This window comes from Tubulanus polymorphus, chromosome 3, assembly GCF_964204645.1.
Source record: "Tubulanus polymorphus chromosome 3, tnTubPoly1.2, whole genome shotgun sequence".
NCBI lineage: Eukaryota > Metazoa > Nemertea > Palaeonemertea > Tubulaniformes > Tubulanidae > Tubulanus > Tubulanus polymorphus.
Window position 1 is genome coordinate 4,518,776 of NC_134027.1, and position 25,611 is coordinate 4,544,386.

The 25,611-nt window shown below is 37.2% G+C and overlaps 2 protein-coding genes across 2 annotated transcripts in view; both read right to left on the reverse strand.

Annotated features, from left to right (window-relative positions):
- LOC141901918 (inositol 1,4,5-trisphosphate receptor-like) overlaps positions 1-10,540 on the reverse strand; it is a 29,000-nt gene extending 18,460 nt beyond the window's left edge. The window contains exons 1-19 of the mRNA XM_074789491.1: positions 10,443-10,540; positions 10,118-10,188; positions 8,770-8,885; positions 6,726-6,812; positions 5,487-5,645; positions 4,937-5,035; positions 4,645-4,728; positions 4,376-4,522; positions 4,201-4,296; positions 3,596-3,856; positions 3,351-3,511; positions 1,672-1,813; positions 1,430-1,588; positions 1,150-1,322; positions 953-1,072; positions 676-879; positions 501-596; positions 257-412; positions 4-154 (exon numbers count right to left, since the gene is read on the reverse strand). Of these exons, the coding sequence (XP_074645592.1) occupies positions 4-154; positions 257-412; positions 501-596; positions 676-879; positions 953-1,072; positions 1,150-1,322; positions 1,430-1,588; positions 1,672-1,813; positions 3,351-3,511; positions 3,596-3,856; positions 4,201-4,296; positions 4,376-4,522; positions 4,645-4,728; positions 4,937-5,035; positions 5,487-5,645; positions 6,726-6,812; positions 8,770-8,885; positions 10,118-10,188; positions 10,443-10,534 (2,574 nt within the window). The 5' untranslated portion in view covers positions 10,535-10,540. The remainder of the gene's footprint in view (positions 1-3; positions 155-256; positions 413-500; positions 597-675; positions 880-952; positions 1,073-1,149; positions 1,323-1,429; positions 1,589-1,671; positions 1,814-3,350; positions 3,512-3,595; positions 3,857-4,200; positions 4,297-4,375; positions 4,523-4,644; positions 4,729-4,936; positions 5,036-5,486; positions 5,646-6,725; positions 6,813-8,769; positions 8,886-10,117; positions 10,189-10,442) is intronic.
- A 2,576-nt stretch (positions 10,541-13,116) lies between these two features.
- LOC141901210 (NACHT and WD repeat domain-containing protein 2-like) lies at positions 13,117-25,010 on the reverse strand. Its single transcript, XM_074788318.1, has 11 exons — positions 24,955-25,010; positions 24,125-24,434; positions 18,733-19,036; positions 18,126-18,506; positions 17,920-18,038; positions 16,344-16,493; positions 15,713-15,916; positions 13,946-15,583; positions 13,668-13,855; positions 13,469-13,593; positions 13,117-13,378 (listed from the first exon to the last, which is right to left on the reverse strand). The coding sequence occupies exons 1-11, from the start codon at positions 25,008-25,010 to the stop codon at positions 13,149-13,151; spliced, it is 3,705 nt and encodes a 1,234-aa protein (XP_074644419.1). The 3' UTR covers positions 13,117-13,148.
- Positions 25,011-25,611: the final 601 nt, after the last annotated feature.

Consider the following 25,611-nt stretch of genomic DNA (forward strand, 5'->3'; position numbering starts at 1 on the left):
CACCTCAAATGTCAACTTATTTTGTTCCTTATCAGCAAATGACCACGCATGGCTGACTACATTGCAAAGATAATTCTCCACGAATGTGATTGTGTCGGCAAATCTAGCTTTAACCGCTTCTTTAGCTGGATCTTTACTGATGTTTGACTCGTAACTGAAAGGATAAAACAGATTATCCCTTGATATACCAACACAGCACAATCAGCGTATCATACCGTGGGTGCTATAGATTCTTGTCTATGAAACCGATGCTTACCCTTCCACTGATATATGAGTAGGAATTTCAGACCAAAGTCGGGCGTATTTGACAGGGGTGACAGTTTCCTGTGGATCACGATCAACATGCATGTGTAGCATTAACTGACAGAATGAAGCCCTAAGATCATAGGGTAACATCTCATCGGATACACATCTATAAACACCAGTTATAATCAGATTAGTCAATTGAATAGAACTGTACAAGATATACAATCTAAATCGAATTTATTTCTTTATTTCACCTCAAAAGTAGATCAACATCTAAGTGTGGTCCGAGACTATTGATAGCAAGGTACTGTCTGTCTAGACACATTCGAGAGAACAGGTCCAGCTGGTGCCTGTAAAACAACAACACAATTGACTTTGAAACTGAGATACACCTTCAAGCATTCGCTATAGACTTCATAACAAATGTACCGATAATATTCTAGAACTTGTAAATCTTCTTTTATTTTCTCTGAAGCTCCCATCGCTAGTTCTCTAATTCCTTTACTCTTAGATCCATTCTCCCAAAACAATACGACTTCTTCCTCTTCTTCAATCGTAATGATCGGCTCTGTACCACCCTCATCATCTGGATTTTCAACCTCCATTTCAACTTCCACTTGCGTTTTTACCAACCTACACGACACACACGCATGTTTTTTGAGCAGTTAAAAAGTTTTGTTATCGCAATCATTGTTCTATCACTAACCTCGTTTCTATAAGGATATCACTGTTATGATCACTGAGCACAGACTTACAGATGAGCTCCTGCGTCACCGGAATCGCAACATTATTCGAAACGCACAAATCCGACAAGTAGTCTAAAAACCTGAGCATAAAACAAGAGGCGTATTACGTAAAACCAGGTTACCCAGGCACTGGTGAATAATGGAATCACGGAATTACCTGCTTTCTCGGTTTCTCCTCACAAGACTTGCAAATGTTTCAATTTCTGATGCTGTTATGTGTTTTTCTAATAGTTTACGATTATTGTGTAGAAGTGCAGTAATTGTGTCCTCAGCTAGTACATCATATCCGATTTGTTTTTGCATTGATGGGAACTCCTTAGCTATGTATTCCTAAAAATCAACAAAAATCAATAAGAAATATATAATAGAATCAATCATATCAAAATGCTCATTATTCTCATAATGCCTGAAAACTTCTGAACTTTGAAAAGTATTACCTGATTTTTTCGGTAACTGACTTGTGACATCTTGAGTATACGGTAACAGAGTCGACAAATCAGTCGGAATGGGGCGTGTCTTTGATCTGCTAACTCTTCATAGCGTAACATTGCACCCTCACCGTGGTCAGTAAATGGAGCCTTAAGTATCTTAAAAACCTACAATTTCAAATAAATTATTTTCATATCTTTCCCTAACTACCGTTATCTGTCAAGTCTAATTGTGTTCACTCTTTCTATACCTGTTTCAGTATATTTTGTTCTCGTAGGAGTTTTTGCCTCTCGCGGTCTGCTTTACTGCCATCGAGATCAAGGGGGTCGCAGCCATGATTCTCGACATTACAAACAAAATAGATCAGATCAGTCAGTAGTTGCGTAACAAATCTACAAAATGAAATATAGCCATATTTGAAAATACATTTGACATAAATCATGCATTATATAGAAAATCTTTTATTGTAAAATATCTACAGAGCTACGTATGACAAAAAATAAGGGTATGCTATTCAGTAGAGATATTATCATATTCGGTTGAGTATTGAAATATAAAAATCTAACTAGTTCCCATCACGACACAGAATATCATGCCGCTAATTTTAATCACCAGGTCCCGATATTGCTTTAAAACAGTAATCACCGATTTCGATCCAGTGACACACCCAAGTTCCTTGGCAACTGTATCTGTCTTTTCCCCTATTGTGACATTTATAGCTGCACTTGATCAACGATACCGATGCAAACATGCAACGAATGCAGGAAATTAACCCATCTAACTAAATTTACCTCCCAGTCCCCACCTAGCTCTTTAATTCATCAACCGAAATGAAACTGGCAAAAAAGGTAAATGAAGCGAAATGAAAAAAAATACACAAAAATTTGGAGAGATGATTGAAAGAACAAGTTTTTCGGAGGCTGGGATTTTGTAGAAAAGGTACGGGAAAAACTGTTTGTTTTAGAATGAGTGACAAGCAACGCTAAAGAAATAACAGTTCTGTGGATTAAAAGATATTGTTCAAGATAAAATCTAGTTTCTAAACTTCATCTTGGAGGCAGTTGCTCAAAATTTCTAAACTTATCCATTCATCTGGTTTTCTCAATTTTTGAACAACTACCGTAACTGATGTTTTTAAACTTAAATTTTCAGGAATCAGATACAACGGGTGGAAAGAACGATATTCTTATTAAATATAAGGATTTTTGTACTCTCTCCTTAATACGTACTCTTCGCTTCGCCTAGAATGATTTATAAAAAAAAAATTAAGTTTACGCTAAAAAAATTGTGTATTCAAACTGACAACACTGAACCACCAACTACGCACTTCCTAACTCCCATACTGAACCAGCAGAGGGAGAGGTCATGAGTAAAATTTCAAACTGATAAAGTGAGGAGTTGGCAACAAAGTCACCTCAACAGATATATAAATATATAACATACTCAACAATCATGTAATATCTATGTTCACAAACCTTTTACCCATATACTGATTACTCAAAATTGCCCTTTAATAAAGAAACATACGCAATACAGAAATGACATTCATGATAAGGAACACAGGTTTCATTTCAGAGTTCAATTATGATTTCTGCAACAATGAAACGTTGAAACCGAAGCTGCCACAAAAGAAACGCAAGCAATCACTGATGGGATCATTCATTTGAAATGAACTGAAATCATTGAAGCAGTAGCAGCAGCAGCAGCAGCAGCAGCAGCAGCAGTGGAGGGAGTGATGATAGCAAAAATACATGTATTTTTGATGATAGTGATACATTAACATGTACATACATTGGTGGTGGTGGTGGCTGTGACAAGCAATAAACATCCACTCATAACACCAATCCATTAATTCACAATTCAAGTTTCAGACAAAACATCACAGATCAGTGGCATTAATGTCCCTGACTGTGTTTTAATATTCCTTACCTTCTTTCGTTTTGAGTGATCGAACTTTTCTCAAGTTTCTGAGCAATAGTTGCCAATACTTTGCTGGCGTCGTTGGCGAAATCTAAATCTCGTACCTCTTGCGGAGAAACGGGAACTATAGCGAAAGCTTCTTTATCTTCTTTGATAGCGGCGCATCCGATCTGAAATCACATCCAATAATCCCACAAGTAAATCGGTCAATTACATAGATTACAAGCAACAGAATTTATAATTTTGCTAATTACCTTGCACATAATGGGTTTGTCTTCATCTTTATCGATAGGAATCGACGTACTGTGAACCCACGTGTTTGTACATAGATGGCGCAACCTGACGAATGAAGATTGAGGTACGAGTTGATCCCCTCGCATCATCGTGGTCGGATCCAGCTCAAAGATAGACGCGATATCGTGACCGTGTGGAACAGATACCAGCGAGTAGACAGCAGAGCCTGACAGACCACGTAGTTTACTCCTCATTGCATCCGGTGTTGGATCATTATCAACCTGCAGAATAACAGATATTATCATTTAAAAAATCATTAAGCAGAGACGTATAGCACTTACAATTTTAACAACATGTACCGTATTAAATACATGTACCGGTATATTAGATTTGTTCATTTATCTAGACCTTCGTTATATTAACTGGAATCGCTCGGGCCATATCTGAGTGTCATATCCGAGTTCAAAATTTTTCCCAGACCACCGTTCGGTTCCAACCAAATTAAGAACCGACCGACTCGCATATTTCACATGCTGTGAGCCTGAATCAGGCATTTTCAAACAAGTGAAATAGACAGTTTCAAAATAGATTGGGAACATTATAAGAATGAATGTATAAATTGTACCTCAGCAGCCAGATACTGCCCAGTCGCCAGATGTTTGAATCGAAATAAGCTGTTCCAATGCCCAGCGCCTCCACGACAAGGATCATGTTGCACCACCTGCAAAATGAAATCAAGTTTGAATAAGATGGATAAAACTACCTGAGTAACTGTAATCAAACCAGTTATTGATTATTACCTCAACTTCCCATAAGGCTTTAGAACTGGTAGCTGCAGTTGCAGAAGTTCTTCCTGTTGTACGCAGAAAAACATACTGTTTCTTTTTATATTCGTCCCCAGTCAAGAATTTTTCCTGCTCCGCGTGAAATAATCGCACAACATCCCCCTACGGAATACAGCAAGTAGATTTGAAAAATAGAATACATCAAATATTCACCCAAAACAAATATATCATGACTTGATTAATGTATTTGCACGCCGTGACTCCGGTTTTGTTCGGAAACCTACTCCTTTCAAGACTTCATCTTGGTTTTCACGATAGTCCATAAACAATGAGACTTTCCAGCTGGTCGTACAATTTACTGAGTTCACCTGCAAATTAATACAACAATAACTGAACGTAACATACAAGAATCATACTAGCAGAAGGTTTATTTATCATTTTTGGGTTCTGGGCTATACTCATTATGCTATATATATAATTTTTCCCCTTTTTCATTTTTCATGATTTATTGTTTATTACAACTGGACAGAAATCAATTCCGATATTCATAATCACGCATGTGGGGATTTGAATTACCTCTTTACATCCGGGATTGTCAACGAGATCATAGTTACTAGCGTGTAGTGGTTGGCCCGCGTTGACAGGATTGAGCACCACTTTATCACCAACCACAACCTGGTAACAATAATAGAACCAGATAAATACATGTTCATAAAGAATCTAACATATTCGAGAATAGAAAAGGCTCCTAGTTTACTGTAGTAGTTCGTAATAGGAGGTGAACACATCTCTACAGTGAACACTTCCCATAACAAATACTTTTTCTTAGAAGCAAGCAAAATTTTCTACTTCATTTTCAATGACGTGAATACTCTCTATAGTTAACACCTCTGCACGATGAATGTTTTGCCTGGAACCAAAAGTATTCACTGTAGAGAGGTTTAACTGTTGTTAGATTGTTAATTGCAGCAGGGCTGGGGCAATTAGGAACATTATAAAATTAATATCTGTAATAATTTCTTCTGAATCCGATTCATTGAGCGTTAATGCGTTATGCGGCGCTTTATTTGAGCACATGTGCTACTAATCTAATAACCGGTGAGAGTTTACCAGGAAATATACTCACATTGTCACCGGGCGAACGCAGTTTATAGAATTGAACGACATAGAACCAGGAACCTTCATTTCCGGCCGCATCGAGCGTTACCCTCATCGCATTTTTCTCCAACAATGCAGGAAGTCGCTTGTTCACAGTCAAATATTTGTTACTCTTCAGATGAAGCAACTGTGAGAAGAGCAGTAATAGAAAATCATATTCATACCGGACAAGCATAAATAAATAGAACCAGTAATTGTTATTCAGTTTGATGTTGATACTAATATTATATCTGGAATTCAATTAGGAGTACTAGAAAGATGACCAGATACAGCACATTGTGGCTCAAATTTGATGCATCGATGAATAGCATCATAAACACTATGATTAATCTCTATCGGTAAGATAAATGCTTCGATGCTGATTGTGTTCCGTTCAGCAGGGTGTGAATGAAATCAACTACAAACATCCTTATTCCATGTAGTTGATATTACAAGGAGAGGTTCCGTTTCTACTAGATTGCCCCGGATAATTCATATCATTCGAGTTAAATCGGCGGACTCGATTTAAAGTAAAATTTACGAAGAAAAATAAATTAGACGAGACTAGAATTGATTCCGGTTTGTCGTTGGTTGTAACCTGCTCGACGGAACCAGTTGCTAAGCAACATCATCTTATCATAGATTGTGGTCTGCACTTCAACAACGCGAAAGAGAAGTCAATTCCGCGGTAATCAATGACCAAGTGTTAGAAATGATTGTTATTGTAGACAAGGTGCGCCGACAATGTTACAAACAATGTCGCAAACGCCTGTAATTTGATCTAGGCTCCATTCACGCGGGTGGGGCGAGTTCTTACAACATACTATAAGCGAGGTCTTTTAGAAAGGATGATACGCCGCTGGTCAGTTCCACTGCAGTAAACACGCAGGCTATATTATTACACACATGTGCGTATACGCTCTAACGCATCTAACCTTTCATAAAATAGTACTATTTCCCATTGCTATCGATACGCATATCTTCGACACATCTCACTACGATCTCCACGATCGAATTAGCATCTTTAGAAGAGTAAATTCATGTGGAATGCATGTTCGCAAATTCCAGCAATGAGGGGATAAGAGATCTTTATGGCCACCTCCTCAAAATTGAAAATCAACCTCAAAAACTCCTGAACTGTGCAGGGATACAGTAATCATAGTAAGATCTCTATGAATTATGGACAAATATTCTATATAACAAGTCAATGGATTTGATAGTTAATTACCTGTATAACATTTCCATACTGAACTTCACTACCGAGTAATTTCTTGTTTTCAGTATTGTTCTGCTTCTTTTCCAGTTCAGCAGCATGCTGGAATCATAACGGTATATTTACAGATACCAGTTTTTAATGTTCGATCATTGTCAAATATGAAATTCTCTGTTTAAAAAAGAGTGAATGACAAACCCAGAGAAACAAACGCTATGTAAATATGTGACAGTTTCCAAACTGAAGCAAATCCCTTTCACTGAAATTGCGCAGACCAAACACTTAAAATTATTTCTCTGTTTTATCTGGCAAAATACAGACAGAAAGCCTTCGTTACATTGATAACTTATCAAAGAGAACTTCAGTTAGTTTTTATTCATAGTAAATGCAACGTCTATCTTGACTAAAATTGATCGAGCCCATTAAATATCAGATGTTTCTTGCATACAGTGGGATCACTTGTCTTTCCTGCTCAGTGTTTTCTGAGCAGCGTAGGCAGATGAAACAAGGATTCATTGATTGTGCGCAACGAGACATTTGAAAAGTTCACCCAGCGCATCAAAATAAAGATTTAGCAACCAATGCCGAGGGAGTATGTGAGCTCTTTTCAGAACCGGCATGCCAAACCAGTACAACAATAACATCATATGTCAGAGATGATAAGACTCAAATAAGATATGATCATTATAATAACATATCCCGGTGTCTTACTATCATACAGGCAGTAACAGAGCAATCCAACAATAAATTCAGCTTAAATGAAAAGTTTTATATTATAATATAGAACTTTTCATTTTTGGCCGAATCTATTGTGGGATTTCTCTCATTATTCACGGATATTGTGTATTTTCTCGTCTCATACAAGCAGCGTTTAGAGCTGTTCCCCGAGATTGACAATTCCTCAGATTCAGTCATATCTCCCTATCTCTCTCTTAACATATTGACAACCTCAGCGCGATATAAATCCGTAAATTCAATCAGGTGCATATAAGGCTAAACCATTAATTAGAATCAATGGAAGTCTTATGTCCATCCGTTCTAGCTACGTAAATTGAAATTCCAATGTCATAACATGACATACCGATGTAAACGGAAATTGGTCGTGCATTCTGTTTGAATTCTGAATGAATAATGATATAGGCTTAAACATGATTTAACTAAATCTTCCAAATTTCTGATTATTGTCAACTGCTCCTAGAAATGACATACATCATAATGCCCAAATACATCAAGCCTTTTAGTGGATCAAGTGACTTAGAGAGAAAAAAGAGTTTTCCTTCTTCAGGCAAAACCAGTAAATCTGATCAAGACACAGCATGTTAATGGAAAGTGGATGAAAATACCGACAATATAGCAATATAAACCTCCAGGTTCTCTTCGTTCTCGGCTACTGGCGAAAATGTAACATATAGATCACTCAGAATGAACTGAACTTCTCTCCCATTCTCAACGCGAATTCTTCTTAACATATTCGTTTTTTCATTTACAGAGGAAAAAGTAATTACAAGTACCTACACAATAAACTACCCGGAGAAATACATTGTGAATTGTAGAAATGTGCATGACATAACGATGCTATTGAAATACCTACAGCTGAAGATATAATAATAACAACCCAGGGTAAAGCAATAATACCTCTGTCGAGAGGTAGGCCTACGATATATTGTAAACACAAAAATGGAGATGCCAGAAATGTTCGTGTGGAAAAACGAAAGGTTTTTCTTCACTCAGAAACGAACCAGAAGTATACCGGTACATCATCATTAGCGGCTGTCACAACAAATCAACAAATTTTCTCGTTTATTGAAATCTCTAGATTTTGATGTAAGACGACAAGCTCTAAAGGCATCATATTCAACTTTACGAAATTCAACTGCGCTTCTTGATTGATATCATATTCAGCTTATAATAAATGAATTATTGATAACCTTTAAATCAACAAGCGGCTTCCCCGTATAAGATTTCATCTGAATAAAAACCATATATATGACACTATCGACATATCACATGACGACAATGAACAGTGAAAATGTTGACGTGGTTTTTTTTTAGAACTTACATGAAGTTTTTTGAGAAGCACAGCATCAGTGGCACTAGTCGCGCTTTGTTTTGTAGCCTTCCAAAATTGTTTCTGAGCAGAATATCGATTCATAGGACATAATTTGAATAAGCAATCTGAAATAAACATCGCAAAAAATTACAATGCAACATCCAGCAGACCAGGCAACCTAATATCTCTAATTGTAGTAGTATTCACTAAAATTGTGAATAATTCGACAGCACAAATAGTTGTTCAATAGGAACATGAACTACAAATTTTTCTGGTTGAGAATATTTTTGATATATTTCGAAAAAATTTCAGCTCTTAAAAAGAATTGAAACTACTCTCAAATAGTAGTCGTAGTCAGGTCAACATCCAGATCTAGTCAGATATATTTTGCAGCAAGAGTGGGTTCTACTGGATAAAAATTTGGCCTTGAATAACAACTGATATAAACAGAATGCATGATCTGTAGCTTTCATCGTATTTCACTTGAATTTGACGACAGCTGCAGGCCTATGCGAGATCTCAAAATCAATATACAATCATATGTCATTTCATTTAATTATTCATTTATCATTGAAAGATAAAACACGACTGTTATATATAAAATAGAGCATCAAACATCTTATATTTTACACTGGTCATTGGCATATACATGGATCTATTTAATATACAAATATGCATATTTATTTATCATCTATCTAAACAGTTCATTATTTCAGATAGTTCGTGACTTGCGGGGTGTTATTATAACGTAAGGGGTGTACACTTCATGTACAGCATTACAATACATGACCGGTCATAAGCCAGTTAAACAATCCACTGGTCATGCACTTCACTCGCTGTATTTAAAGCACCTAGAGCTGAAATTCAGCTTTAGGTGCTGTAATTCAGCTCGGGTGAGGCCTGTATGATTTACAGTCTTTAATTCACCTGAAAGCAGCCCCTGACATTAGAGCAACGGTACATTCTGCAATCTCAAAGCTTCATGTGTATCGCATCTTTACCAATAAATATGCCTACAGCATATGTACTGATATTTGCTGCACACATATTGAAGAAAGGTGATAAAACACGGAACAATATGAAAACCTTGCAGCAGATCATCACCTGCAACGCCTTTAATCCAAATATCATACAAAGTGTGCAAAATATTTGAGGTTGGATCTTAAACGCAGCCACACAGGTAACAACAACACAAAAACACTAGGATAGATAGACATCAATAGCAATAAATATTATTTACAACTGCAAAACATCAGGGGGTGATAAAAAATTTGGTTGGTTTGATCTTACTACACCTAATACCAACGCAAAAAAACTCTAGTTTGAAGAAAACCTGTGGTAGCAAAATGATTCTTACCTCGGAACTTTTTTGGCGGATTAGCCAATTCACCAGCGTCTGGTTGGACAACACATCTGTCATCAACGAGGCTGCAATAAATATGTGTAAATATCATAGAACACTGCGGCCATAAATGGACTGGGGTTGATTATATTTGATCAACCGTTAAGCATGAACATTTGTTGACAGTTAATTGTGTTAAATTTGTTTATAGGATAGAGTGTAGCAGAGCATTTATTTCAATTCCAAATATAAAATAGCTTTATAGGTTAGTGTTATTTCATTCATGAAAAAATATCTAGAATTTTGTTTCTATTTTACTTAATTCTCACAACACACTTACCCTAAAGTACTAATAAATCCGCAAACACTTCCTTCAGCATACAGAGACACTATGTCCCCGATATGCAGAAAACTCGATGCCGATTCTGTCATGATTAATAATAGTTATCCTTCATCGGTGACAAAAACTATCATTTCAAAATTCTCTTCTTTTAGTTCATAAATTTACATGGGGGGAAAACGTCTAAGAAACAATTTTTCTATCTCAACCAGTCTCAGCAGGAGTCCCTAGAAAATAATACGCTTTTAATATCAGACGAGTGGATGTCAGATTGTAGAGTTCTCTTCACACAGATGAGTAGACCTAGCTCACTATTGAGAATACCAGTATCCATTGATAACTGACAACAGCAGAACAGATTCATCAAATCATTTGTCAGTACTTTTCTGCTAGAGCTTATCATCAGGCCTAGATGCAACTAATTCATGTAGTATTTTCTTATTAAAACAGTAGGCCCCTCAAAGCTCATCATCACATAGGCCTAGGCCTACTCGTCTAAAAAGGCACACAACTATTTGAACTCTCTCTGTTGACTGTAGTTCAGCAATTGTTGGTTAAGTCAATATGTACTTTTTGATGGATTTTACATAGGCCTATATTTACATACATACAAATGTTTTAATCCATCATATGTACAAGAGGACATTCAACAGAGACAAGAGTTCAACTGTGTTGTGTATAAGCCTATGGCAGACTAAGTCTGGAAGCAATTGGAAGCAATTTTCGAATCCCGCGGCCAATTGCTTATTTCTGACAGGTGTGCATATGTTGCCGCAGGGAATTTCACTTCAATTTCATCAAAAACATGGTATTCAAAGAAAAAAACATCATCATTCAGTAATATTGCAGCTTTCACTGCTGCACTTCATGCCGCTCTTTTGCTATTTCTCCAGTTCAATCCTGCAAGTCCTGCAGTCCGCAACTTACTTCTGTAGGTTCATTTTATTTCATTATTGATTATAAGTGTAAACTTTGGCCGAAGCAGATGAGATTTTTTCACTTTTTCAATCGCTGATAGTATTAGTAGTGACTTAAGTTAGTGTACTGTACTCGGCCTGAAATACTTACAGTTTTAACTACAAACTACTAAATCCGAAATAGTAAAAATCAGCAATTCCTCTCTAGCACTGCAAATAATCCCCGTTAAATCCGATGTCATAAAACTACATCGTCCAGACATAGACAAGCGAGAGTTTGACAGCGCTGAACGAACTAGTTAGAGGGAGGGCCACCTTCCGAGCAACGCGATGAGCATCGCTATTCCGCGTAAATTGGCCTTAAATCCGACCTCAACATTGAAAAAGCTGGGATTCGAAACTGAGAGTATCGAGTAGGGTCTCGATGCATAGTGTCAGAGTCGAATGACGATCACAATTAGACTGGGTGCCTGTCCATATTCTGCGCCCTGTCCAGACCGGCAACCAGTCTAGGTATCTTGTGAATGAGTATGTTCCGATAACAGTGTAGGTTATATTTCAAAGACATCGGAAAACTCGATAATCTGTATCATTATTAGAATTGCGTAGTGTACTGTTATTATCTTTTCAATCTCCCTGTAGCGTGCACAAGGTTTTGCCACTAATTTTGATGTACCGCCGGGTTAAGATTATAAATTAGGATTTGAAATTAATTTCTAACTTAGAACTCAACTTCCGTTATAGTTCTATGTTTCTAAGTTGTATATCTGTAAATCATTTCAAAATTCCTATTCACAAAAGTGGTATATATATTTTTTCTTTCTCTCGATTCAATCTGTGTTTAAAGCTTGATTAGTTTTTGATGTTAGGCATTATATATTCATAGATGGCAGATCACGCCTCGCAGACTAACATGCCGCGATCGGAACGCCATTTCTCCTTGTCCACGCGTTACTGCGATGGCGGACAGTGTTTCTCCCATTCTGTGTTTCAAAGATATCCATGAAATCTTTCCTTATTAGATAATGGCCTCAGTAGTGGGAAGGCGTGATGCTGTTGCAATTCACTGTCAGTAAAAAGTTGTCTTTTTGCAGTCCTACTGGCATTTTTCTTTGCGGGCAGTTCCAAAGGCCGTCACGTCGTGAGGATAGAAAATCCAATAGGGTTAGGGCGTACTCTATTATGACCTCCGAAGTCTCCGTCCGAAATCTCCGGTTGGCTCCACACAAAATCCGAATCACACCACCTCGACAGAAAGGAGGTTTCGGAGACTCCAAAAAATCACGTGACCAATAAAAGAGTACGATTGGAGGCAAACGGATTCTCCGATCTGATAAAAGAGTTCGCCCCAAGTCTTGGCAAACCAAGATCCGAACGACGTAAAAACACGAGATACAAACAAATAATTAGTTCATTTCTGTGTACGGACAATGAACTGCAATTTATTATTAATTATAATGAATACAAACCAAACATATAATACGTGTAAATATGAATAAAAAAGAGAAACCTCGTCGATAAACAAATAACTTGATGTAATCTCTAAAAGGCAGTAACAATTTCAAATATAAACTAATTCGATAAAAGGCAACGACATTGACGAGATTGTATCAAAGTTCGAGGCACATAACCGTTTGTATTAGTAATCAATATATACATTACTTTAATGCTATCAAATCTTCATCCTCATTTCTTCCCAATAAAACGAACATGGTAAAAAATACTAGTACCCCGGATATTAAACAACATTGATAACATATAATTAACTAGTCAATTAACTGATTAGAATCTAGTACGCAGACTGCTCGAGATTAAATGTTTTTCCATGTTTATCTTCATCCCCATAAAATATCTCTGGTCGCTCCTTCTCGTCTGAATGCATTTCTCCAGTGAGTTTTCCTGTACGTAAAGTAATAATCTCCTCAATTCCCGGAAGACATAGAACAATAGCCGATCCGTCGTCCGTAAGTAAATGTGATGTAGTCGGTCTCTCAGAGGCAAATGCGCCAACAAGCGTCTCTACCAAATGCAATGACATGGACAATTTTCATGGAGACCAACCTAACCATTTTATATGCACATATTCAAGTCTCGCGAAGAAATACAAACCTGTTTCAAGATCCCAAAGCCTAATACTAGGATCAGCACGTGTGTTGTTGTAAGAGAGACATCGTCTGCCATCTTTCGATAACTGGACGTCATTTGGTGGTGCCGAGTGTCCCTTAAGCGTGAATCTGAAATTGAAATCAGAATAAATAGACAGAATGTCTATTCGCGATTGTTCAAAAGGAAATGATTACCAACTTACTTGTGAGCGCCCGCAACCAAATCCCAGACAACTATGTTATTATTCTCTAGACCAGCTACGATAACCTGACTCTCTGATGAGATAGATACTGCGACGACTTTATTACAAGCCGGCTTCAACTTCTTAAACAACTGGCCACCTATCAGGTCATAGACTATAAGGAAATCGGATGACGAATCTTCCAATTCCTAAAATATGGAAGGTATACACTTATTCTTAAAAAATGTCGAAAAATGTATGACTGCGCGCAAATGCATTCGGCCCCATGCGTTTTTTACCTTACAAACGCACACAACGTAATGTCCATCATTAGTTATGGCGGACATACTGGTCAGGAATTCGTGCTGTGGGATCCGGAGATCGTGAAGTAGTTTACGATTTTCTAGGTCCCAAACTAGAAGTGGAAATGGTTTCTGTACCTCGTCGCCGCAGACGCATACTTGTCCATTATCACTGACGAGTAAACTGTTCAGAAAACGATCCTCGCCTACTTTGAATGTCGCTTCCATATCGCCAGTTTCAATATTCATGATATTCACATGCATGCGATTTCGTGATAAACATATGATATGATCTTTATTTCTCACTTCATAATATGGCATTTTCACATTTAGTACTCCTTTCATTTTTGATTTAAATTCACCCGCGTTGAGGTCATAAACTATTATTTCTCTATCACACAAAACGGCTACATTGGTATCATCAATAGTTTTCAAATCTTTCGGAGACTTGATCCCAGTCAACGTCCGTTGAATTTGGCCAGTCTGAAGTGACCATACACTGATTTCGCCCAACGGCTCTGATAAAGTTACAACGAAATCAGATGATGTTTTAAGACTGTAACAACCAGTTAGAATTGGAGAGAATGATCCCGGAATAGAAGAGAAATATTTCATCTGATTTTTGTTCGGTACCAGATAATGGTCATCCATTGTGCAACAGCAGTTTAGTAAGTCTAACATTTTTGGCGCCGAACTTAAGTCTTGATTTGAGAGTTTAAGAAACAGTTGCAAAGGCAGCATATCGGGACTGCAGTACAGAATATATATGGAACCAGAAATAAACTCATGTAGCTTTTTTAGATCTTCGTCATCGGTGAATTCTGCCAGAAGCATATGAATGTCTGATAATGTTTGTAATATACCTGCGAAGCGTACCTTTGCGCAAAGCCAGTCCAAATTAAACAAATCATCAACTACATCTTGGGCACGGCCACTCAATATTAACTGACTTGTCGTAAGTAACAGAGACCTGTGATTGTATTCGTCTCCAAATTTCATTTCTTGCGATGCTAAATGACACATACGGTGCGTACTGGCCAATTCATTTCGGAAATACTTTGCCAGAATGCTATGGGCACTTTTCATATCATATCGATCACGACAGATTTGATTAAAAATAGAATGCTTCCACGAGTAGACGGGTGCTGGTTTTGAATAACGGATGTTCAGATAAGGCTCTAGAATGTCCAATATCTGAAAGACAGTTCGGCTTGGAATTTCTTGTACGGAATAGATCGCAGATCCTACAAGCTTGTCATCACAACTAAGCATATCTTTGAGTTCAGAGAAGCTTAGCCCATGTAGACTGGCTGTCAAGCAGCTTAACGCGCGGTCGATAAAGAATTGTCCAAATTTCACCTCAAGTAGAGAAAAAAGGGTACAAATCAAGCTCGTTAAATCTTCAGGTAGTTCAGGCAGTTCTACACGCTGATAACTTTTCCACGTAGAGGCTATCGAGGAATATAAACACGCATGAAGAGGAAAGCTCGAATTTGATAGAACTTTGTTCATTGTTGTTTTCTGAGCTCCGGTTATTTCACGTTGGTTTTCTTCCATAGATTTGATGAATATATTCGTATTATCTTCCACGGGCAATGGTTCCACTTTTAAAAAGCATTCACTTGTGTACATTGTCTAAAATAGAAATCGCAATCAGGTCAGAATGTTTGTGCAATGTGCAACTGGATTGTTTAAAGAGGACATTTCTTCTGCAATGAATGATAAAACTGTTTTCTTAATGATTGACAAATGAGGATACATAACCTGTAGTTTGCTAATAACCTCTTGGTTTTCGCTATTGACGGTTAACACCATACGAACATGGGTTGGCAATTCAGATGGAAGAACATTTTCCAAGCAGACTTTTCCTAAAGCCGAATCGATTCCATCAATTATCCACAATAAGGGACGCGTTTTGTCTACTTTTCTGAACAACTCAATCAAAACTGTCTTATACTCGCATTGTGGCTGAAATCAAATAATAAATTATTGTCACCACCTGATATAGGCCCTACTTTAATCCCTACTAATGATCGTTTTATAGGATAAGCCGAGCGAAGATCCTTTGTAATTTATCATGTTTGAATAATAATGATAGCGCTTCCCAGAAAATTAGACAGGAAAATCAATCACGCGGCATTAGTTGCAGCGTAACGGGTAACCGACGCTAACAACAGGTTTCCGAATGGTTCATTTTTTATTAGAAAATGCAATATCATCAATCCAGGGTCCATCGTCATTGATCATATCTCAGACTTAATACCCTGCAGTGGTATGATTATGGCGGATACAGAATTTTTGAAAAGCAATCGCATTAAGATTCACCAAACGAACCGAACAACTTAGCATTTACAGAACAGCCACTGAATTATCATATCGCTAGCTTTTCGTATACCTTTATAGTTTCTGAGGAATCAATTCCATAAATGAGGCCCATTTGAAGACAGGAACTAAGCAGAACTTGGTGCATGGTTTGTGAATTAGGTGTCAAATTGAAAAATCTCACCACCAAAGCAGCGTCCTCCCAATCCGGTAATTCATGGAGCTATCAACAACAAGAATTATGCATTATTAATACGTATCAACATGTCATGCAGAAATAACTTTTCCCGATGTGATTGCTGATATTTGATAGCTCTCGAAGCGAATATAAAATCGTTCGTGTGTTAAGGGATCTATCCTTTTAAGACAAGAAGTATATATTCCATGTATCCATTGGCGAAAGCCAAAGAGGAGTGAAGAGTACGCCTTAACGTACAAACTGTTTTCAGATCATCATTAATCCGATACATCGCTTACTGTCACGTTTATAATTATTATAGTGAATTTTATATATACAATTATAGTCATATATCAATGTCGCGTGGAATTTTTCACCTTCGTCAGACAAGGGGGTTTGAACCCCGAACCCCCTTCTGGGTGCGCCTCTGTTATTGATATCATGCATTTGCAGGGGTTTAGATACGTACAACTCGGAAGAAATGATCATTGCAAACTATACATGAACGTGTTATATCGACCAACGAGAGTAAAAATAACACTAAATCAATTGACAATCAACGAGAGCATAAGATTTATGCGTTATTTTTAGATCAATTGCGCGCCAGAAAGAATCGCAGTACATGGCTACGTTCAAGTTCTGATTTCATTAACATTGATCTCTGATCGCGCTCAGTATTCACTTCGAATCTAGTTAGACGGTTATTATCAATAATTTCTCCCCCAAGATACCGAAAAAAACCTTTCGCTGCATCACTATTTAGTAATTCAATCTTTCATCGATAGAAAACAATAGTCCGCTGCGTAGATGTTTACGGCTTCCACCATGCTTCATAAGGGCTTCAGATCTACGAATACTGTACTTACAATTTACAAATTACAAATAAAAAATGCAAATACACGGAAAGAAATATAGGGATGGATTGATATTCTTAGTACATTTAATCTGAAAAACAATGATCTGCCAAACTGAATGCCATGCACGATTCATATATCCAAGTGGTAACATTTTTTAAGGTCTAAATACAAGTGACACAAATGTGTCCCATGAAAAATGCTTAGACAGTTAGAAAAATCATTATTTAAGAAACTGTAAAATGTAGTTTCCCCACAATCATGATTTAACTCGACTTCTTTGCGATTTTCACTGGACACGTGTAGTGCCCGATGATGGTAGTCGGTAAAGGGTTAATCAGTTAGACCAAATTCAACTTATCGATTACGAATCGATAAGTTATTGAATGCGAAATAAATACAGAATTCCATAATTAATAACCCTGGGATTTGTTAATTGCGTCACCTGATGGCAAAATATCGATAAACGTATAATCAAGAAACGAGTGATACGCTACCTGATTAGAAAGGGAGACAATGAGAGAGGTTTTTCCGGAACCGCTTGGTCCACTGATGATCAAAGGTTTCTTCGATGGCGTATCGGAAGTCACGTTTTCTAGGGACAAATATCGATTCACTAGAGCTAACGTAGCGTTCACATTCTGTTCATCCTGAAACTCTCCGCCCAAGTGAACTTTAACGTTATTAGCTACGCAGGTGTGGGCGCAGAGCTCCGAGTATAAGTCGTTGTGAATACCTGACAGCGAAAGATTTAAAAGATCCTTTTTACACGACGTAACTAAAAACTCTACGAAAAGTTTTAGAAATGTATAGTATCACTTACATTTTGAACCGTCCTGCTCGCATAATTCTTTATCCGTAGTGATAACTTGATGGACGATTCGCTGCAGAACGCCTTCGTATTTCGTACACACATCAGTCAAATAATCAACATTATCTTCCAACACTTTACCATCTGAGCTCCATTCAATATCCATATGTATGATATTTTGAGTTGATAACCGCGATTGAAGATGATCGCTGAGATTTTGAATTCGTTTCTTAGCTCTAATGCTGTACTCATCGCTATACACATCTCGATATTGGTGACATTCAATAATGGGTGTTTCTGGCATGTTGGAAAATTTGCGATTCAACCATATTACCTTCTCTGCGGCGTTTGTACCATTTCTTATGAGTATTTCTTCGATTTCCTGTTCAAAATCTTTCACGAAAAAAAAACCAAATTCGATTTATTATCGTGGTTGATATAATAAATAGGTTAACGTTATCATAATCTAACGGTTGTAATGTTGTGAAAGTTTGTTAGTTTTGTGTATAAAGATGCTAATTGGATGCGATAAGTGTCGATAGTCGATAGCAAATACAATGACATAAACGAAGTATATTGAGAATAAATTACTCAATTTGTCGAATAAAGCCTTTTATACCCGTTTTGAGATATACGGAATCTGCAGATAGCGAATTGGTTAATAACTGATGAATTCGTGCGGCAATCTGTGTCCACTTTGCGACAGCTGCTCGTCTGAGATTGTCGTCTTCGGAAAGATAGTCTGGTATTATCAGCGATATTGGTTGCAAAATGTACGCCGGTGGAATGTGATTTTCATCCAATCTGTACCATTCATTCAGTAGCTTTTTGTCGTCGTTTTGAACGTCGAGAAGAAGCATCTCAAAATCGTCTACGTAGAAATTTGCTGGAGCATTTAGACCTAGCTTCTCATTCAAGAACACCTACAAAGTATATCAGCACAAATTTTGGGATCTGTAACGAATTTTCTAACTAATAAAATGCCCTGCCCTTTCAATTGGCGGTTTTGGTATAACATGAAGAGGTGGGTTTCAGATCTTTGGACAATAAGAATTTTGATATTTTTCGCCGGTGACGTCACTGCGTCAAGACTGAGTAAACCTGCCTTCCAGCGGAAGACCCATAAGTCGGCCTGCATGTCTATTTTAGATTATATAAACATATATATAATCGAAAGGAATCACTACCGACAACTCTGTATTCGATGCACTGTGACGTACTCTGGGAATTATAATTCTATGTTAGTATGCCTACGGTTTCAGCGCATCATATTTTCTGCGGGGGTTTTCATTTTATATTGTAAAGTGTAATTTCAGATTTCTAGGTATTTTGCTAGTCAATGATTAAGTCACTAGAAAGGCCATCTAAAGAGTTACCGAGGGCTTGCGTCACTAGGCAACCGTCATTCAGTGACAATCGATGACTTATTTTTTGTTCCGAAAAAGGATAATTTACCAACGATTGTCAAGTGCAGAATATGAAAACGAGTAACTATACGTCATCACATACTTGAAACTGAACCTCATAATCAATAGCCCGATATATATAGACCTATGAATACAAACAAGTGCACCATAAATAAATGGAAAATCGTAATAGAAAAGTCTTAAACTTTTTTCGAATATTGGGCATTGTTGTATATGTAAAATAAATGTCCATATGATTTGAAAACATCGTAGGCATATACATGTTCAATCATCATATTATAGTTGATATATCAATTTTACATCTGTCTTTAATGATACTGCAGAGACTGGACGAGTGAAACGTATAAACATTTTCATTTTTACATCTCTACGATCTGAAGCTACATGTCCAATATTCTGACAACCAATGCTACAGTACCACCAGTTCATTCATGCGCATGGTACTAGTGGGTGTAACCGTTTTCCAGTATCTGATCACACAGATGGGGATAGTATCATAAGCTAATATCACAAAAAAATATTCACAATTCAGAATATCAATTCATACTCTTTGATCCTCAAAGTCTGTTGTACTGTTTAATGATAATCATTTCACCACTATTCAAAAGTTGTACAATTTATCGAATAACGATGCTGCAAATTTCGTATCATTTATTCAAAATCGAAGGTCTTTCAGTGATTGAAAAGTGTTAAACGTCGGGACTAAAACATTTTTGCCTATGAAGACATCTCCATTCGCAAATTATCTCAGCAGTAGCATTTCGCTATTAATTGGCTCAAAACTCATGCACACAATTGAGAGGCACCGGTAATAGCCGTTATTGTGTCGTAATACGAAACAAAAACAGCGTAAAATTCGGAGAATTTCTTTAGATGGATCCTGTCGTTGTTCGTCAACACACGTGTTCACGATTGGAATAGATATAAACCAATTCAATTCAATCATCTATGATTAAAAGGTCACTACATGTAACATTCATATTCACATATATTGCAGGGGGCGCATCCCCTAAAAATGTCTAGTTGCCCTGAAATTTCACGGGAAAATGAAAATGAAAAATTAAACTGATACCTAAAAAAGTTTAAATTCATATGCTTGTCTTCTGATTTTCGATGAATGAGTTCATGTTTTCCGATGAGTTTTCTTTCTGAGTGCCCTTTCAATTATGTCATATGCCCTATTTTGGGGGTGCACCCCTCCCTAAAGCAGACCCTAGATCCGCCACTGCACCGGAGAGGTTGTTATTCCTGGTCGGCATGGGGAACCAAGGATTCTTGGAATGACGAAAGGTCTTACCACAAAAATGCTTGCCAGCGAATGTTTTTCAAGCGCAATAAGCCGATGATGAGAAACTTCATGAAGATCCTGATTGTCGTAGAATCCATCAGCACATCCCCAGCGAAGATCAGTAACGTCCAGAGTATATCCTCGCTCGGCACAGAAGTCGTATAGCTTCGGATATACATTTTTTATAAAGGCGGACAGTTCTAGACAACTATCTGAAAGGTTTAACACAAAAAGCAGATCTACATACATTAAGAGTTGATATTATCAAAAGCGTAGACATGAGTATTCCGGCAATGATTATCGTCTGTTCCTGGCTGATTTTGTCACCAGGTATCAGCTTGAACATTTCAGTGATTAAAAATAGTTACCTGACCTCTAATAAACCCCGAAAATAAATGTTACCGCATCTCTTGACTTATAATGTATCGTGCAGCTCAAGTCGGCATCGTCAATATAGATTAGAAATTCGTCCCCGCATCGGGAATATATCTTTATCCTTGAAAAACCTATACGTATTTTTCACAAATAAAAACCCACAGTTAGATCTGTAGAAACAGGTTATTTCCTGTATTTTTGTTCCTCTGAAGATGAGGTTTAGTTTTAACCTCGAAACTGTAAGGAAATAAACTGTTGTTTATTTTGTCCCTCTGAAGATGAGGTTTAGTTTTAACCTGTGGATAGCCTTATATAATGTGAGTTTATTTCTGTAGCCTGTTATGTCCTACCACACAAGGCTCGTTATCTCTAAGGAAAGAAATGACGCAAAAGGAAAGACAAATTTTGCCAACCACTAATCAAAAGATTGATGTAACTTTATGGCGCGATCCAGTTAATGATTGTAATGAGGTGCTAACCTTCCAGTCGGTAGGTATACTCTTCCTAATCATCACGAATTTTCGACCGACATTACTGAACCCTTGTTCTTTCTGCAAGACATCTCAGTACATGTATTTTGTTTCCGAATTGAGTTCGATGTCTATACGGAAATAGCTTAGATTAGACCGGAACACATTTATTAAGATTAAAAGGTGATATTGCACTGTAATAGTTGCACCCATAATCTTACGTAACAGCCATTTCATATAGATATGTTTCGATCACACTCATTATGATTGTCTCCAAGACACTGCAAGATAAAGATACTCTCCGTCCGGCAATTGGTCAAACCAAACGCCGATCATATCCATTAACTTTATCAAATTCGTTGCATCCTTTTGATTTTTTAATATCTCCTGATGTTATAACGATATGAAATGTTTCTTAGATATATATGCAAAGTGACAAGTAACAGAATTTGAAGTGCCTAGTACCATGGAAACACACCTGATTGCAATAATCTGATTCCAGCCTCGAAAAGCTGTTCACACTAATTGATGGCCGAGCTCCAAAACTACCTCTCTGCTAGATGTTCCTGGAATAATGGCAGAAAACAGTGAACATGGAAGATCAATTTAAGCCGACCGTATAAATCTTCTAGTAAACCTCCATATTACTTAAAGGTAAAACGTCATCTATAAACAAACTTGCACGTCATGTCACGAAGAGGCGTATTCATAATTATTCATCTTGGTTTAACCATGCGGGCTTACCATGTTTTACTCTAAAGCTATAGTCTTCGTTTAGAGTCAAACTAAATGTTGATTTTTGACGATGTCTGGTGACTTTTATTTCCAGTTTGATGTGTAAACCAGTGGAACGTAGTAAATACGAATCTTGTGGGCAAAAGTTAGATCGTCGTATTAAATGAACGGGTTTCGTATCTAATTCTCTATTGATATAAATATCTGAGCTGGGACATGCTGGACATTATCGTTATAAACGGATTAAACAGAATCGTAATAACGAGGTTCCACTGTACTGTAATGACGCTGTCACCCTCGCTGAAACATTTATTTTCGGTACTTATTTTTTTGTGTTGCCAGGTCAGAAATATTTTTTTTCTTCAATTTTTTGCTCCCAGGAAATGTGGCTTTTAGAAATCCTTCATCCAATCTATTTGAAAAAGACATTTAACTGCAGCGGCGAATGACAGCAATAAAGATAAATTGATCTGTTTCTTCAAAGATCGCATTTTCAGGGATCTCTCTTTCAAACCAATAGGTTATATTGTTATATTGTACAGTTGATCAAAATTCTGTATTGCCATCTCGTCGATATATCCACTCGAATATTCCAGCAATCATAGAAACTTCAAGTATAAACAAACATGCACCCGATACAAGTTAATGACGATGCGTATTGAAGTTTCGTCTTCAATAGACTTCCCCATCTGTGTCAACATTAGACATCCATTACTGAATATTACCATATTGATAATTGATGAAATAACAATCGTATATTCGTATTGAAAGTTTGTGTCGATATTGATCGGTTTATAAATTCACGCTATTATCCTCGGTAAATATGCGTAGCAAGTTATCGCTAAAGCAAACATGAATTATATATTAGACCTAAATTTTAATGAAAGGCTGGTTTTCACGAACGGTTTTCAGCTTGCTTTTCCCGCTTTTCCTGCAGGAAGTTCGTGCAAACTGGCCAGATTTGAAATACAGCGCAGGAAGAGAAGAGGCTATTCGTAAATTTCCGTGGAAATTGCTGCCTGGAAACCGCCAGTGAAATCCGATATCCAGCGTGGTCGAACAACCAGTTTATACGATTGACGAAAATACTGTTCGAAGTTTGTTGGGAAAAAATTGAATTCATGAATTCCTCGACCGTAAAATCAATAGAAAAAAAATAGTAGATACATTTTTGACACAACCTTTAGGCTCGATTATAACCTCCGTTCATGTCCCTATTCAAAACACTCTCACTCGGCAAATATCTACGGAATACCATCGCAAGCACGAATTCTGCAAACCGTGCATGATAAATGAGCTTTTGAAGCTCGAAATATTCTGATTTATTGATTCGATAGAAGCCAATTTATTCGAGAGAGGAAATAATTTTGGTCTACATCCAGAAATGGACAGCTAGAAATCTAATAACAATCTATAAAACCGATCAGAACATTACACGAAGATAAACCATGATAAACCGATTTATTTCCAGTCGTGTTTAATACAGTCTGACTAAATTGAATGATAGGAAATCTCACGAGATCGTACATTTTCCAGTAACTGTCACAGAACGGAAATGTTTCGTAACAATTTCCTCTTGTTTTTTTTAACAACACAAAGATGAAACGACAATTCTCTTGACTTACCGTCAAATAGCGCTGTAACGTGCAGTGATATCAGCTTAGACGGGAGTTTTGTGCTGCAATATCTCTGACGACCAAAAACTAAGTTTCTTACATTTTCTGGTAGATTGGACAAGTGCGGATGTTTTGGTGCGTTTGTGTCAGTAGTTTTTGGACTGGTTGGTGCTGACCAGTTCTGGTCCTCGACAGCATTGTTATCAGTTTCTGTTTGATTTAATCCTACGGCCTCCTGTTCCTCGTCGGCGGTGTAGTTATTTGTAACAGTTGCGGGAGCCTGATCGTCTTGGATTGTATCAATATGTTTAGGACTTTCGTCCTTTCTTGTATTAGATGGACTCTGATTTCCATTCGAAGTGCTTGCGTCAACATTTTCGTCTGAAGTCTTTTTTGTAGGGATTACCTTTCTGTAAACACAAAAGATACCGGTTTCATAAACGTATATGTTTTGGGAACTCGGCTGAAATTGGATAATGAATAATGATGCGCTAGAATACTTATGCTTATTCTTGTAGGGACTATATTTCTAATATTCATTCCCAAATTCTTATATATATCATGCCCCAAATTCATGTCACAATTAGTCAGTCCCACATTCAACCTTCTCACTACCCAAATTGTATATATTCTGCCATTCTCAAATTTTCCAGGACCCCGGCTTGACAATCATATTATGATTCCCGAGGTTCTGGTTATTGTCATGTTAAATGAGTTTAACAAAAGCTAATTCAGATCCCGTTTGAAAGTCTTAAGTCAACGCTGAAAACCCGCCTCAAAGTACGCATACAAGATTGTATCGTGGAATATCAAACTTTTCTTAGTTTCATAGTTACAAATATATATATATATATGTAGCATTTAACATTAAATATTACATATTTTTCTAGAAAAAGGCATAAAAAACAGAAGAAACTATTGGGTACTCACGCCTGGGGTTTCGTGATATCCCTGCCGCTAGATGACGTTGAGCAAATTGTTCCCATATCGATGCGCGTTGAAATGGCATCCGCCGGTTGCGACTGATGGCTGGCGATAGAAATGACGCCCGGTTACCCTGCGACTGATTTCACTGATCGATTAGAATATTACGCCAGTCACCATGACAATCCTTCAGTTAAACAACTAGCTTAGCTCTATCTCTATATCAACTATAAAAAAAACAGCGGCGCGGCAAGCATCTGTAACGTATTATTTCGGATTTTCGTGATCAATTTACATTCACAATCGGGGAGATGGTTCCTTAACAAACCAATAAACGAGTGCTCTCCCAGTGATTTATTTAGCAGGCAAGTAGACGAGTTCTCATTAGAGCTACACCAGAAAGTACGTTCGATGAAACCGATCTTATATTTTGCAGAGCTCAGATTTGCTAACTCGGGAATTTTCACAACCATTCTATATAGGCTCTTAGACATTTTTCACTAAAAAATACCAGGATTTTTGACATTTTATTTGGATTTTTCATATTTTTCCGTCCGGGTACAATAACATAGATAATTGATGTTCAACATCTGGATACAGCTTGTATTTCCATCTAGTCCTCTCCACATCAGCAAATAAAAACAAAAACACCAATTAAAATAT

Coding starts and splice junctions, on each gene's coding strand:
- LOC141901210 (XM_074788318.1), bottom strand. CDS start 25,010: ATGGGAACAATTTGCTCAACGTCATCTAGCGGCAGGGATATCACGAAA. Junction 15,917..16,343: donor ATTCCTCAGAAACTATAAAG/GTATACGAAAAG, acceptor ATTTGATTTCAG/CCACAATGCGAGTATAAGAC. Junction 13,379..13,468: donor GCTTTGGGATCTTGAAACAG/GTTTGTATTTCT, acceptor TGCATTTGGTAG/AGACGCTTGTTGGCGCATTT.